Source organism: Chironomus tepperi, unplaced genomic scaffold, assembly GCF_022539635.2.
Source record: "Chironomus tepperi strain 1889 unplaced genomic scaffold, CSIRO-AGI_Ctep_v1 contig_68, whole genome shotgun sequence".
NCBI lineage: Eukaryota > Metazoa > Arthropoda > Insecta > Diptera > Chironomidae > Chironomus > Chironomus tepperi.
In genome coordinates, this window is record NW_027226190.1 from 868,988 (window position 1) to 885,191 (window position 16,204).

The window sequence follows — 16,204 nt, forward strand, 5'->3', positions numbered from 1 at the left end:
CAATTTTTTTCCTATGTTTTAGATGAATTAGCTTAGTTCAGGAAGGTAAATGAGATCAAGGTCATAAAATTCACTAATGATTGCTAATATTTTTTACGAGATCATGATTTATATGGGTTGGTTAACAGAGCTGCTTGCCATTTCCTCATGCTTAAGAATTATTGCAAAAAGTAGAACACATTGTTAGATCTTAGATTAGTTCCGTGAACAATGACATAAGAGTTAACAAAAATAAATGCAGAAATTACAGCAATATACAGTCAGACATGCATCAAACCAATCAGATTCGCAAGCTAATAACGCAACACACATGCGAATCTTAAAAAGAAGAAGATTACGGATAAAAATATATCGCAATGACAACGTGTCGATTATATTGATGACATTACATTAATTTGTCATATTATTCTGTTGTACAATATTTTGCAATAAAGACATTAACTCCAATAAACTCTACGCTTCATGTGAACTTCTTTTTTTGAATTTAATATTATTATTATTATAAGTCTGAATGAGCATCGTTGCACACAAAATTAAATGTGTATGAACATTTTATGGAAAAAATATAAATCGGACATGATGCAACGTGAATATAACAAAAAAATGTGCAAGGACGTTACGAAATTCTCATCCATTAGACTTCTTTTTGTTTTTACTTCGTTTTATTTTTATTTTTTTGTGTGTAGCATGATCATAATAGATTTATTGTAACGTAGCTATTGATTTGTTACTACTGTTTAATTGCCAAGTATTTACTTATTCCGTATGAAGGCACATAAACAAATCGCAGGAAAAAAAAGTAGTAACAAGAAATATAATGCAAGAGAAAAAATAAAAGATACATTTTTTGCATTATTGAATGCCCATGCACAAACAGTATTCAATTCACAATGGTAATAAGTAAGTAAAGTATTAGGTTGAGAGCCTACTAATTGGAGTCTGCATGCAGAGTTGATGATGTGATGGATAAAGTTGATTACTTTGTAAGATCAAGGTATTTTCTATCAAAATTGATCAATTTAGAGCTAAGCAATCAACATTGAATACAACAGATGGTTTGAGAGTGCTTTGTGCCGCGATCCTTAGCAATTTCCGGGAGCTCAATGGATATAAGCCTTTGCCATATAATCGAAAGGAGTTAGATTCGAGTACCATCTAGGCTTTACCATAGCTTTGTCACCTAAGAAGTAGTAAGGTTCACAACAAAAAATGTGATTATTATGTGTCTGAATCCACAAATTCAGTTTAAAACTTCATTTCCTATTAAGAATATGCCAACTGTCGTTTAATATTCAAATTATATTTGCAAATTCAATCAGTTGACTTCCCCTTTTTGTTGTTGTTCGTCCCCTTTTTGAAAATATTTAGTCTAATTCTGATCTCTGAAGAATAAACATCGTTGTTATTAAATTAAATCCGTCTGGAGTCTTTAATTAAACTTATTAATAACTTAAATAAGCGTTGTTGATTTACATTCCAGCAGTTCCTTTCCAAATCGAATCGATTTCAACAGTATTTTACACAATAATTTGTTGGAATTTACATCTTTCTAGACACAATCTTGATTATTCCAAAAAATATTAAACCAAACCCTACCAAGTCGAGTCATACGTGACAAAAGTCACGTTGTGGACTTCAATGAAAATATTTCAATTTCCCAATCTATTGAATTTTCCCCACTTAATGTCCAACTAACAACCCTGATCAAATTGAATTGAAGACATTTCGCAATATCTAATCTTAATCAATCAATTCTCATAATTGTTTTCTTTTTTGTGTCTACTTTGTAATGATATATGATACATGATATGCAGTATATGGAGGTAGAGTTAAGTCAATCAATGAGAAAAAGAAATAAAGCAACAAATTTATAATTTCCTGAATGTTCTTAAATCCCACGATCACAATCGCCAATCATTTGTTCATAAATAGAGTAAATTAAGTAATTCAAGTGCTGAAAAATTAAGACATATAAGGAATTGAAAAACAGAATATTTAAATTTTTTTCAGTACATTTGTCATATTTTCCATATGATTTATTTTCTAATCTTTCATTTGAAAATTTCATCACAATTTTAATATTTTTTTGAACAATAGAAAATAGAGATGGATGTTTATTGAGCATTACTCGGCTACTACCTACATAATGGATCTAATTGAATTTACCAGTGGTGAGCGTATGAGGCAGCTGGGAGTGAGTATGCTGAGTATGCAGCTGGGTAAGCAGCAGCATATCCGTAGGCCTTTGGTGCAACAATTGGTGCTGAGTAGGCAAGTGGAGCGGCATGAGCGTATGTGTATGCTGGGGCAGCAACGTATGACTTGGCAACAATTGGTTCAGCAACGATTGTCTTGTGGTAGATTGGTTCAGCAACAACTTTAGCAACTGGAACAACAGCTGGAACATGTTCTACGACCTTCTTGACGACTGGTGTTGAGATGTATTTCTTTTCAACTCCATGAGCATAGATTGGTTCAGCGACTGTCTTGCTGTGATATTGAGTTTGTGATTGGTATGAGGTTGCTGATGGGAAGGTCTTGACAACTGATCCTACATGGCTGACTGTTGGTGTTTCAACAACTGAAACATGTGGTTCAACAATGGTCTTTTCGTATGCAACTGAAGCTGGAACATATCCGGCGCAGGCAACGGCAACTAAACATGACAACACCACCAATTTGAACATTTTGAATTAAGTTTGGTTTGTTAAAAGGTCTGTGTTGAATATAACAAATTGAATTCTACTGAATGAATGATACATTTTGAGTCAAAGTAATTTCTTTTTATACTCATGATCATGGTAGTCACTAAAAGATATTTTTTTTCATACGATACATGTTTACTTGACTCCTATGCGGTAGTAGACCTCTCTCAAATATATTTCCCTCCAAAAATAATATAGCTGCTGCTGTTGCCTATAACAATCCACAACAATACGATGATGATGACGACAATTTTCATTTTGCAAAACAGTATGAAGCAGTGCCATGTGGTACAAATACAAATGTCCAATGTATTTACGATACTTTTCCGTCTTTACATTGACTTGTGAGATACAAACTTCTGGACTGTATGTTTGTGTACACAACTGAACTGAGCAACAACGAAATAATGACCATGAATATGTACAAGAAATACAGTAAATTAAATTTATTTGTTGCTCATTAAAAAGATATTATTTCAATGTATTTTTTTCACATCGGCACACGCCACTTTTACACCACGTAGACTTATTTCAAGCAACAACAGTCATTAAATCTAAGATATATTAAGTACACATATTAACTTTTATTGTTCCTGGTTCCAGCATTCTTTTTTTATTATTTCTCTCTTTGTCGATCGAATCAAACCGGTTCATGTACCTTTACATTGATTGACTCTCTGTGACTCAGAAATATTAATGATTCTATAAATTTAAGTCGAATTATAAGCTTTATTATAAGCCTACGATCGATGTATGACAAAAATAGATATCTAGTTTAATTGGTTCTGAGACTTTATTTTCATATTTTTTTGACTTTAAGCTTAGCATCTGGTCGACCAGGATGAGAACAAAAAATAAGAATTTGACAGTTGAAGGAACTAATCAAGGATGTAAAAATTATACATTTGGATATGCGCGACCCATTTAAAGTAGATTATGTAATACAAGGCTTGATTTCTTCAAATAATTAAGATTAATTAAACTTTAAATTGTTCTAATTAGACGAGCTAATTAGCTTGAATTGCTCCTTAATAACTCTATGGTTAACTCATAAAATCATATTAATATTGTAATTAAAAATTTAATAGCCATAAGAAGAATTTGCAGGTATTGCCATTGTGCATGATTTTGCTAAAAATAACTAAATTGAAATCTCAGCCAAAAATCCTTCAGGAGTCATGATTTGACGAAAATTTGTTAATTTATCAAAAAAAAATTCAATTCCATTGTGTCCATTGCATTTGCTCTTATTAAGACATTGGAATTTCTGTTGTGGCAGCATGAATTCTTTTATTGTAGTTGGCAATTTGAATTGAGCAATTAAGTAAATGTAAAGGAAATTTATGAGAACCCGCATTAATTGTGGCTCCAAGAACATACGTGTCATTATTAATGTGGCATAACCATTAGCGATTTTATAGATCTAATTGCAAAATGCACAGGGGGAATACAAGATTGAGGAAAAAAATCTGATGAAATATTCACAGCTTTATGACTTTTTGTTTTAATTTACCAACTGCTGGGAAAAACAGTAAAATTCATATTTACACATCGAATTATATTTACAATAAACATGCAGTGTGAATTGCTCTTCGACAATAAATGTTACTCGTTAATTTCCTGTACGGGAGTATCAAAAGAATAAAACCGTAATGAGGAAATTGTAGAATTGATTATAGAACAGCACCATTGGTTAATGGTTGTTAGTGATTTTATGTCTGGAAAGATTTTTTACTGTTAAGTTTAAGGAAGAGCTATTGAATGATATATTGATTTTTGCAACTCATAACAGATAATGAGAATTGATTTATGCGTACTGTATATTCTTGTAGGGATTTATAAGGAAATTTAGTTCTTGTCTTTATGATATGTTTCCCGAGCAGTAAAATGTAGTTGCTAAGAGATCGTTACTACACCATGTTGACTGCAAGTCGTGAAGGTAATCATTCTTGTGACCAAGATCCAGACTTCGAAGAATTCAATTAAAGACTCGGTCTCAGTCCTCATCTCGGTCTCGATACTCATCTCGGTCTCAGTCCTCATCTCGGTCTCGGTCCTCATCTCGGTCTCGATTCCTGTTTCGATCTCGATTCCCATTTCGCTCTCGATCTCGAAAATTCATCGACACTAAGACTTCGGGCAACTTAACATGAAGGTTACTTAACGACAACAAAATGCCTGTTTTTGTTCTATTTTGTCGGATAAAAATTAAATTTGCTGCAGTGAGTCACTCGAGATTATGATTTGCTTCCGACTCATAAATTATTCAGTTAAAACTACATTTATGTACATTCTTGTCAATTCTTGTTTAGCCAGAGTTAGCAAGTGTTTTGAAATCCTGAAAGAGCAAATGGAGCCTTGTGTCATTCATGAATTCACATTAAAATCTAAATTGTGTCTAAAGAATACAATATGCAAATGTGGAGTTAGGCAATATTCGAAAAGTACATAACGATTGGGGTAAAGTACACGATGGGGAGGGGCACAGGAATTTTGGTTCATGATTTCTATCCAGGAAGCTCAAACTCACTATTTTTAGCGTTACGTAATTTCCGAATGTTCCTTATTCAAATCTTAATTAAGACAAAATTAAATTAATCAATGACAAAATCAATCAAGTAGACTCGCCTTAATTTAAGTCTAGACCTAACAAAGTAAGTAAAGTTTCCACAAAAGTCTAAGCTCCCCTGAAGGAAATGACAAAGAATATTTGGCATTCATGCAACATTTTATGTTAAGTAATAAAAATTGTCATAGTCATTAATTAAATTCCTTTGTAAATAATCCCTCCGCATACCTACCGACTACTAATGGTATTAAAATAGGATCAAAAAAAAATGTGTAATGAAAAAATGCAAATTTTTTATGGCTGCTCTATTACTAAATACTGTTGTGTTATTTTTTTGTGCATTGAATTTAATGTGTGAATTAACATACATCGCAAAGCAAATGAAGCACGCCATAAATTATGATTTGCCACAACATTCCATTTCATTTGAATTATTATTGTACATACATCACAGCTCATATTTTTCAGGTCTACAATTTCAAGATCAAGAGCATCAAGAAATTCAATTTTCAGTATGCATACTAAAACAAAGCAAAAGTAGAGCAGTAAGTCATCTGAAAAATTGCACGTAATTTTTTTGTTGATTTCATCACTAACCAACCTACTGTCTGCAAGCGCAGCGTATAATTCACAAGAAAACAATTTGTTGCCGATATAATTTTTTTTTTCTTTCCTCGCTTTATTTCCATTTCTTGTTGGTCATGAAACAAGTGACAAGATCAAGGTTACGTTGATCATACAGCAGGAAAGAAAAAAAAAATAATATTAAGATACATTATTTACCTTTCCATTAATCGAAAGTGAATTGATTTGAATCGCATGAGTAATATTCATGTCTATTCAATGAAATTTGTTTTGTGTCTGGTAGCATGTGATGATTATGATGGGAGATTTATGGCTTATTAATGTGATTATATCAGACACATCAACAAACGTAGGCAAATGTTTATTTAATTATAGTACTTTGAATGAATAAATGAAGATGTTAAGTTACTATTTTTTGCATTCATTCATGCTATATATCTTTTTTATAACGATGAACTATGAAAGATTAAGTGGATTCAATGAACGTTATTTATAATGAGAATTTCACAATAAGCGCTAACGGTGCTTTTTATTTATTATTGTTTATAGTTTCTTGCTGTTATGTAACGTCATTTCATATATGTGATACACACAATTCGCTACGATTTATATTTGTAGCAAAAGTGTAATATGTATCACAACAGTTGACTATTTCGCCACACTATGCATGTTGTGTGGTGAAAATTAAACGTTTAGAAAAATACACAAAGATTTTTTTAAGTTGTTATTAATGATGCCGTGCTAAAAGCATGACCTTTCTATTATTTTCCGTCATTTTATTTTAATAAAATTTCATCACAATATTTTGAGCAATAGAAACTGATTTGATGTTTTCGTCTATCTATCTACACATTTGGATATTCTATGGAATCAATTACCATTTGTTGGCATATGTTGGGTATGATGAGTATGAGTAGGCTGATGGGTATGTAGCGGCATATTCGTATGACTTTGGTGCATAGACTGGAGCTGAGTATGCAACTGGAGCAGCTTCGTATGAGTATGTCTTGACTGGTTCAGCAACATATGACTTTGCGTATGAGTATGCTGGTTCTGAGACGTATGACTTGGCGTAGTATGCTGGTTCTGAGACGTATGACTTGGCATAGTATGGCTCAGCGATGTATGACTTGGCAACTGGAACAACAGCTGGGACGTGTTCTACGACTTTCTTGACAATTGGTGTTGAGATGACTTGCTTTTCGACTCCATGAGCATAGATTGGTTCAGCGTATGTCTTGCTGTGATATTGAGTTTGTGATTGGTATGAGGTTGCTGATGGGAAGGTCTTGACAACTGATCCTACATGTTTGACTGTTGGTGTTTCAACTACTGAAACTTGTGGTTCAACAATGGTCTTTTCGTATGCAACTGAAGCTGGAACATATCCGGCGCAGGCAACGGCAACTAAACATGACAACACCACCAATTTGAACATTTTGAATTAAGTTTTTTGTTTGTTAAAAGGTCTGTGTTGGATATAACAAATTGAATTCTACTGAATGAATGATACAATTGGTGGTAAAATAATTGGTTTTATACGAATAATCAAGGTAGCAAGTTCAGAGTAGGATAATTTTTTGCTCGGAGTTTGTTGTATGATACAAATTTTGCTCACATGAGTTTATTTAAAAATGTTTTCTCTTCATTTACCTCTCAAAATCATCTTTGTGATGAAATTTCTGAAAATTACTCAAAAGTGGTAAAAAATTATCATTAACTTTTTAAAACCAAAAATAATTTTTATTGATTAATTTCATGCCACTGCAATTTTTCCGCAATCTTGAATATGTTGCAAAACTTCCAAATAAGCACATTAAAAAAATCGTCGTGATCATTAAGTGATTTTAATCCAATTGATGGTTTTTGGTAAGTGGATTATAAAGTTGATACAATTTTGACTTTTTTCTTTGAAAATGATTGATTTGTCCCGAACGACACAATGCGGTGAAGTGCATTCTATGTCTCAGGGGTATATTAACACTAAAGATTTTAAAACTGCTGATCTGTTTAAAGTTTAGACATCTAAAACCGACTGAATTTCAGATTTTTTTTTAATAAATTTTTTAAACTTAACTCTCATATACTTCACAAGTGTAAAAATTTCATTTTAATTGATCTTAATCGCGATTCTAGTCGATTAAGGCTAGGGTGGCCAGAGGATTTTCGCATAATATCGGGACACTTCTGGAAAAAATCGGGACATTTCTAAGTTTGGCACTATTGGGTTTTTTTGAACTATTTTGAGTCTAAATATTCAAAGAACTAGTTAAATTAGATTAGAAACTTGCAAAAAAGTGCAGAAAATAATTGAAATTCCGAAAAAATATTTTCAGTTTTGGGCTTGAACCCGAACCTTCAAAATGAAAATGATCAAAATTTGTCAAAAATTCTAAAATTTGTATGGAGTTTTCGACTTCTTGAAAAATCGGGACATTTTGAGGCTTGGACGGGACACAGCAGCAAGATTGAAAAGTACAGCAGCGTCCCAGCAAAAATACAGCAGATGACTGCCCTAATTAAGGCCGACTTCGACCTCTGTCTATTACTATTGCACTCCCAATGATGTACCGTCGTAAGCTCATCACAGGAATCCAATTCGAATAATTAAAGGTTCAAAATTTTAACAAACAAGGCTCAGAATTTTTAAAACATTTGTAGATAAATAAACTAACTTCATGTGGTCTTCTTAACCTTTACTTTAAATAAGTTTCAAGCCGTTTCAAGTTTATATTCATTCATATGTAGGGACAGTTACAAGAAATTCACATTCGGGTCTAATCTCGTCCTTCCGAATCCATTCAATTCCAAAATTGTGCTTTTCCAGAAGTTTAGATATTTGAATTGTTTAATGTATAAAGAAAAAAATTGGAACTCTGAGCAACGTTGGATTAAGGAACGGGTTAATAACATAGAAGTATAGCACGAAAAATTGTAACAAAAGCTTATAGATAACCTTAGGAATGGAATATTGCGTTCATTTAAATACCTTTCGGTTATAAATAATACTTACTTACTTAAAGTATCACGTTATGGCAATTGAAAATCGAAAAGAGAGCCTAACATCTGTTTTCGTTATTAATTTGATTTTGAGTTTTACTGCCATGGTCAAGAGCAATAAGCATTTGCGTATCCGGGATTAGAAACATTTCTATTCCGGTATAGGAGTAAATATAACTTGGTCGCAAAAATTCTGCAAAAAAAATCACCTAGTCTTTCTTAAGGCTATTTTATATTTAAGAATTCATAAATAGTTCTTGGCGGAAAAAGATTAAAAGTTCTTCTAATATTAAAAAATTTCTTCTTAGGTCGCTCAAGATAATCGTATTAAATTAATGCTCACACACATTGTGTGAGGCTTGATTGATTGATTAAAATTTATTTGTTTAAAGGAAATACACAAAGATTTTTGAGTTGTTATTAATGATGCCAGTGTTAATGACCTTTCTTTTATTTTAATTTCATCACAATATTTTGAGCAATAGAAACTGATTTGATGTTTTCGTCTATCTATCTACACATTTGAATATTCTATGGAATCAATTGATTACCATTTGTTGGCATATGTTGGGTATGATGAGTATGAGTAGGCTGATGGGTATGTGGCAGCATATTCGTATGACTTTGGTGCGTAGACTGGAGCAGAGTAAGCAACTGGAGCAGCTTCGTATGAATATGTCTTGACTGGTTCAGCAACATATGACTTGGCGTAGTATGCTGGTTCTGAAACGTATGACTTGGCGTAGTATGCTGGTTCTGAGACGTATGACTTGGCGTAGTATGGTTCAGCAACATATGACTTGGCAACTGGAACAACAGCTGGGACGTGTTCTACGACTTTCTTGACAATTGGTGTTGAGATGACTTGCTTTTCGACTCCATGAGCGTAGATTGGTTCAGCGTATGTCTTGCTGTGATATTGAGTTTGTGATTGGTATGAGGTTGCTGATGGGAAGGTCTTGACAACTGATCCTACATGTTTGACTGTTGGTGTTTCAACGACTGAAACTTGTGGTTCAACAATGGTCTTTTCGTATGCAACTGAAGCTGGAACATATCCGGCGCAGGCAACGGCAACTAAACAGGACAACACCACCAATTTGAACATTTTGAATTAAGTTTTTTGTTTGTTAAAAGGTCTGTGTTGGATATAACAAATTGAATTCTACTGAATGAATGATACAATTTGTGGTAAAATAATTGGTTTTATACTCATGATCAAGGTAACGAGATCAGAGTAGGATATTTTACTACTCTGAGTATTTTATGTATTGTATGGTAAAAATATGCAGCTCATGCGAGTTTTATAAAATTGTATTTTCTCTATACCGAACATCATTGTTATGAAATATGTTGCAAAAATAGCCAAAAGAAGAAAAGAAAGAAAGGCAGAATATGATGAATATAGAATAGCTTTCATGTTATTAATTTTTAACAGACAATAGAATTAAATAATCGTTCATCAAGTTAAAAATAAAGTATCAGTGTCATAAGAAAATACCTAAATTTCAGTTCATTTTTACCCAAAAATTAAAAAAAAATAATCTTAACTTTTGGGATTTTTCTAAAAAAAAATAAATTGTTAAAAGATTTGTTTACGCAGCAATTGAACATAACTTAAGTGACCTTGCACATTTTGTTTCTCAATTTAAAACTGCATAAAAAGAGCTAATTAAACTCATCATCTGAATTATGAAGCACATTTTTTCCAAGAGATTTGAACATTTTTTAGAGCTAATCATCAACAATGGGCAGAATAAGGATAGAACACACAAATTTAAGTGTTTGAATAAATAATTTTATTAATTTTGTATTTTTAAATATTTTTTAACAAATTTTAACACAATAATTTTGATTCTATTGAATAAAAGAGCATACGAGACATTTGTAATTTCATACAAGATCTTGGAGTATATCCAACATATCCTACTGTTAAATGATTACTTAACTTGATCTTGATTTCATCCAACATAGTTCTTCCATGTTTAACTTCACGACAGCTCCAGTTTATATCCGTATTGCTCTCCAAATTGATACTCTTTAATTTTTTTAAACTATCAAAAGCATCTTTAGGTAAATATGAGATTTGATTCTTGTAAAATGAGATTCTCTCAAGATTTGGGGTAAGATCAAAGACATCGGAATGAAATGATGTGATTAAATTTCCATTCAGCATCAATTTTTGAAGTCTTGATAATCCAACTAAATCATCTTTTGATAAAGTTGTCAATCCACATGAAATGATTGAAATTGACTTTAAATTTGGAAAATATTTGTACAAATTACTTGGAAACTGTTCAATTTGTTGATCAGCAATTATGAATGTGTTGACATTAGCATTAGATTTGCCTTCTAGATGAGTTCCATTGATGTGTTTGACACGTCCATCGATCGATGATAATTCATAAGCTTTTGTGACTCGGCAAATGTATTCTACAGATGAGTAGTTGATGAATTCACAGTTGAGTTTCATTTTGAAGTTTGATAAATTTTACAATTTTGAAATTATTTAAATTTTTAATAAATTTTGTCTGAATTTGTTTAATATTTTGTTATAAATTTTAGATTTTTTGAAAATGTTGTTCAATTGTACTGTTGTGTTTACTAAAAGTGAGCAGTGATTGATAACAGAAGAACACAATTTGGGCATTATAAATCATTGTTCAGGTAAAATTAGGTAAAAATTGTGCAATAGAATCTCAGTTGTTGATAATCCTTTGCAAAACTTAATTTTGTTTACATAAATCTCAATTAAACTGTTTACATATTTTTTTTGGAAGAGCCTATAATATTTTGCAATAATATTTTTCAATTTTAAGGACGTTTTGTTCCTTTCCAAATTCAAAGATTTAAATTCTAAATGATCTTACTTTATTACTTGGTTTAAATCAAGAAATTTGCTTGCTTAGTTAGCATCTGAATCTAGCTTTACAGCTGACGAATGCTTTCTTATTTCCTGTACCAAGTGTCTTTAATTACAAGTTAATTCCATAAGTTCCTAATTTCTCAAAAAAAACCTTGAAGAAACCCTTAATATTACTTACTCCTTACTTACTGGAACCATGCTCCGATGTGGAGCCTAGGTTTCTACAAAAGGCCTTCCATCTGACTCTGTTGCTGGCCTTATCACAAAGTTTGTACAAATTCTCCGTCTTTGCATCTAACTGACATTCTTTTAAAACCGTCCTACGCCATGTTGCTTTTGGAGCTCCAGGACGTCTTTCTCTTGTGGATTCCATCCTAGGGGTGCTTTCTCGCTATCGGGATCAGAAAATTTCAAAAGTCGGGATCGGGATTGAAAATTGCAAATTTTAGGTAATTTTATGCATTTTAAATGTATTTTTTTAAAAATTAATTTTAAAATTTTTTTTAAATTTTCAAATTCCATTTCATTTTCTAAGATTTCCACAATTTTATAACTTATCTGTGTTAATGTAACGATTTTCGCTGTTAACCTGTTCAAAAAACTTCCCTATAGTGGTAAAATTGGCGATACGAGGAACTATTTTGGGGAAAATTTCAATTCCGATCCCGATCCCAAAAATTTATCGGGACCGGGATTTCGAGAAAGCATAATCCTAGGGCGGTAAAACAAACTTGTGTTTTTTCTCCCTGATTATTTGACATTTGTTGCCTTATTGAAGACGAAAATTTGCTGTGATGACTGCTTTTGTCCTAAATGGAGGTTTTTCTTTCCTCGTCTCTGTACGGTGCATGACCCAGGATATATCAATGCAAATTACCTAGCCACAATTCGTGTGTCGCGAATCACACAAACCGAGTTAGTGTGGAACCCTGGACCTTTGAGTCGATTACTTGACTTCGTAACCAAATACTGGTTGAGACTAACAAAACTGACATCCTGGTTGAGACTAGTTTTTATATGTTTCGTAATCATTGTGCAGAGAATGAATTTTATTAATATTTTTATATATTAAAGAAGGAAATGACCTTGACAATGCTCTAAAATAAATTCATCTGTTGTCTAGAGGTGTTAGACATATTTTCTAAAGAAACTATTTTCGAATTGATCTTATATTTATTTCATGGATCACAAATTAGATTACTTTACTGGATCTTAATTATGTGTAATTTTTCTTCTGCAAAACAAAAAGTAAAATTTCTCAATAAAAAAATCGGTGATTTTAAAACATTAATTTTGCTGGGATCCAAAACCAACAAAAAACAGTGTAATAATTAAGCAATTTAAAGCTTTATATCCGTAGTAAAAGAAAATGCACAAAGATGTTTTAGTTGTTATTAATGATGCCAGTGTTAATGACCTTTCTTTTATTTTAATTTCATCACAATATTTTGAGCAATAGAAACTGATTTGATGTTTTCGTCTATCTATCTACACATTTGAATATTCTATGGAATCAATTGAATTACCATTTGTTGGCATATGTTGGGTATGATGAGTATGAGTAGGCTGATGGGTATGTAGCGGCATATTCGTATGACTTTGGTGCATAGACTGGAGCTGAGTATGCAACTGGAGCAGCTTCGTATGAGTATGTCTTGACTGGTTCAGCAACATATGACTTGGCGTATGTGTATGCTGGTTCTGAGACGTATGACTTGGCGTAGTATGCTGGTTCTGAGACGTATGACTTGGCGTAGTATGGTTCAGCAACATATGACTTGGCAACTGGAACAACAGCTGGGACGTGTTCTACGACTTTCTTGACAATTGGTGTTGAGATGACTTGCTTTTCGACTCCATGAGCGTAGATTGGTTCAGCGTATGTCTTGCTGTGATATTGAGTTTGTGATTGGTATGAGGTTGCTGATGGGAAGGTCTTGACAACTGATCCTACATGTTTGACTGTTGGTGTTTCAACGACTGAAACTTGTGGTTCAACAATGGTCTTTTCGTATGCAACTGAAGCTGGAACATATCCGGCGCAGGCAACGGCAACTAAACATGACAACACCACCAATTTGAACATTTTGAATTAGGTTTTTTTTTTGTTAAAATGTCTGTGTTGGATATAACAAATTGAATTCTACTGAATGAATGATACAATTTGTGGTAAAATAATTGGTTTTATACTCATGATCAAGGTAACGAGATCAGAGTAGGATATTTTACTACTCTGAGTATTTTGTATGGTAAAAATATGCTGCTCATGCGAGTTATATTTTCTCTTCACCGATCTTCAATGTTATGAAATATTTTGCAAAAATAGCCAAAAGAAGAAACAAAAGAAAGAAGATGAATATGTGAATGCAGTGATGAAAATGCAGAATAGCACGGGATATCACAAATGGTTTTAGAAATGTTGTTAATAATCAATGGAAATATAATGAACACACAGGATCTGCACGTCCTATTGAAGATCATTTAGAATTCAAATCGTTGACTTTGGATAAGAACAAAATGTCCTTAAAGCTGGAAAATATTATAGGATTTTCCAAAAAAATATCTAAACAGTTTGATTGAGATTTTTGTAAACAAAATTAAGTTTTGCAAAGGATTATCAACAACTGAGATTCTATTGCACAATTTTTACCTAATTTTACCTGAACAATGATTTATAATCTCCAAATTGTGTTCTTATGTTATCAATCACTGCTCACTTTTAGTAAATACAAGAATACAATTGAACAACATTTTCAAAAAATCTAAAATTTTACCTGAACAATGATATATAAACAAATTCAGACAAAATTTATTAAAAAATTTGAATAATTTCAAAGTTATAAAATTTATCAAAAATCATCAAACTTCAAAATGAAACTCAACTGTGAATTCATCAACTACTCATCTGTAGAATACATTTGCCGAGTCACAAAAGCTTATGAATTATCATCGATCGATGGACGTGTCAAAGACATCAATGGAACACATCTAGAAGGCAAATCTAATGCTAATGTCAACACATTTATAATTGCTGATCAGCAAATTAAACATTTTCCAAGTAATTTGTACAAATATTTTCCAAATTTAAAGTCAATTTCAATCATTTCATGTGGATTGACAACTTTATCAAAAGATGATTTAGTTGGATTATCAAGACTTCAAAAATTGATGCTGAATGGAAATTTAATCACATCATTTCATTCCGATGTCTTTGATCTTACTCCAAATCTTGAGAGAATCTCATTTTACAAGAATCAAATCTCATATTTACCTAAAGATGCTTTTGATAGTCTCAAAAAATTAAAGAATATCAATTTGGAGAACAATACGGATATCAACTGGAGCTGTCGTGAAGTTAAACATGGAAGAACTATGTTGGATGAAATCAAGATCAACTTAAGTAATCATTTAACAGTAGGATATGTTGGATATACTCCAAGATCTTGTATGAAATTACAAATGTCTCGTATGCTGTTTTATTCAATAGAATCAAAATTATTGTGTTAAAATTTGTTAAAAAATATTTAAAAATACAAAATTAATAAAATTATTTAAATCATGTAATATTTGTGTATTCTATCCTTATTCTGTACATTGATGATTATTAGTTCTAAGAAAATTTTAAGTATCTTAAAAAAATGTGCTTTATAATTTAGAAGATGAGTTTAAGCTATTTTATTATATTAGTTTTTTTTTGGAATATTCTTAAAAGTTTAAATTAAATTTCCTATTCTTAGGTTTCGAGAAAAAGACATTTTGTGAACTTCAATAACAGATTTAAAATCGTAAATACTGATTAGGGGTTTCAATTCGGGATCCCGGGATCCCGGGATCCCGGACGTTTTCCGGTCCCGAAATCCCGGGATTGAGAAGCTTCAATCCCGGGATTACGGGATTGAGAATTCATTTGATGTTGATACAAAAACTTCAAGTTTAAAGTCTAAAATTTTAAAAAAATTAAGAACCACACGTTTGAAAATCATGTCTAATAATATAATATAGTAATTTCATCCACAATTTTTGAAGTTAAAGTTAAAAATGAGGCTTTACAGTATCAAATAACAAAAATTAATTGAAACATTTTTTAAAAATTCATATTAAATTTTTAATATTTTGAAAGGCCAGAAATTAAATTTATTTGTTTGTAATTTCTTAAAATTCTGTTAAGGCGTACCAAAGATCTCAAAAATTTAGGCAAATTCTGTGTTAATTATGCTTTCTTGATATCGGGATTTCCCGGGGAATCCCGAAAAATCCCGAGATCCCGAAATTTCTATTCCCGATCCCAAAAATCTATCGAAATTTGGATTTTGAGAAAACATGATATTGACATCTTGATTTCGGCTTTGAAATCACAAATCTTGGCAATTTTTTGTCATTAATTTGTTTTGTTAACTATTTAGAACACATTTTTGTGTACTGGAAATGATTTTTTTCATCCTCAAAATTTCTAATAAAACTATTAGTATTACATTTGCA

General features: G+C 31.8%; 3 protein-coding genes across 3 annotated transcripts; all 3 read right to left on the bottom strand.

The window, feature by feature from the left end:
• Window positions 1-1,994: 1,994 nt before the first annotated feature.
• Window positions 1,995-2,762, bottom strand: LOC139100695 (cuticle protein 16.5-like). Its single transcript, XM_070653387.1, has one exon. It carries the CDS (start codon window positions 2,685-2,687, stop codon window positions 2,163-2,165), a length of 525 nt encoding a protein of 174 aa, XP_070509488.1. The 5' UTR covers window positions 2,688-2,762; the 3' UTR covers window positions 1,995-2,162.
• Window positions 2,763-6,570: 3,808 nt separating this feature from the next.
• LOC139100694 (cuticle protein-like) lies at window positions 6,571-7,354 on the bottom strand. Its single transcript, XM_070653386.1, has one exon. The coding sequence runs from the start codon at window positions 7,295-7,297 to the stop codon at window positions 6,734-6,736; it is 564 nt and encodes a 187-aa protein (XP_070509487.1). The 5' UTR covers window positions 7,298-7,354; the 3' UTR covers window positions 6,571-6,733.
• A 1,911-nt stretch (window positions 7,355-9,265) lies between these two features.
• On the bottom strand, window positions 9,266-13,866 carry LOC139100665 (uncharacterized). Its single transcript, XM_070653348.1, has 4 exons — window positions 13,252-13,866; window positions 11,453-11,463; window positions 10,759-11,292; window positions 9,266-9,972 (listed from the first exon to the last, which is right to left on the bottom strand). The coding sequence occupies exons 1-4, from the start codon at window positions 13,809-13,811 to the stop codon at window positions 9,407-9,409; spliced, it is 1,671 nt and encodes a 556-aa protein (XP_070509449.1). The 5' UTR covers window positions 13,812-13,866; the 3' UTR covers window positions 9,266-9,406.
• Between the last annotated feature and the right edge of the window lie 2,338 nt (window positions 13,867-16,204).

Bases quoted from the DNA above. Each gene is read 5' to 3' on its own strand.
- LOC139100665 (XM_070653348.1), bottom strand. From the start codon at position 13,811: ATGTTCAAATTGGTGGTGTTGTCATGTTTAGTTGCCGTTGCCTGCGCC. The intron at 9,973-10,758 runs GTATGAAATTAC...AAAAAACTTAAT, and splicing joins TGGATATACTCCAAGATCTT to TCAAAATGTTCAAATTGGTG.
- LOC139100694 (XM_070653386.1), bottom strand. From the start codon at position 7,297: ATGTTCAAATTGGTGGTGTTGTCATGTTTAGTTGCCGTTGCCTGCGCC.
- LOC139100695 (XM_070653387.1), bottom strand. From the start codon at position 2,687: ATGTTCAAATTGGTGGTGTTGTCATGTTTAGTTGCCGTTGCCTGCGCC.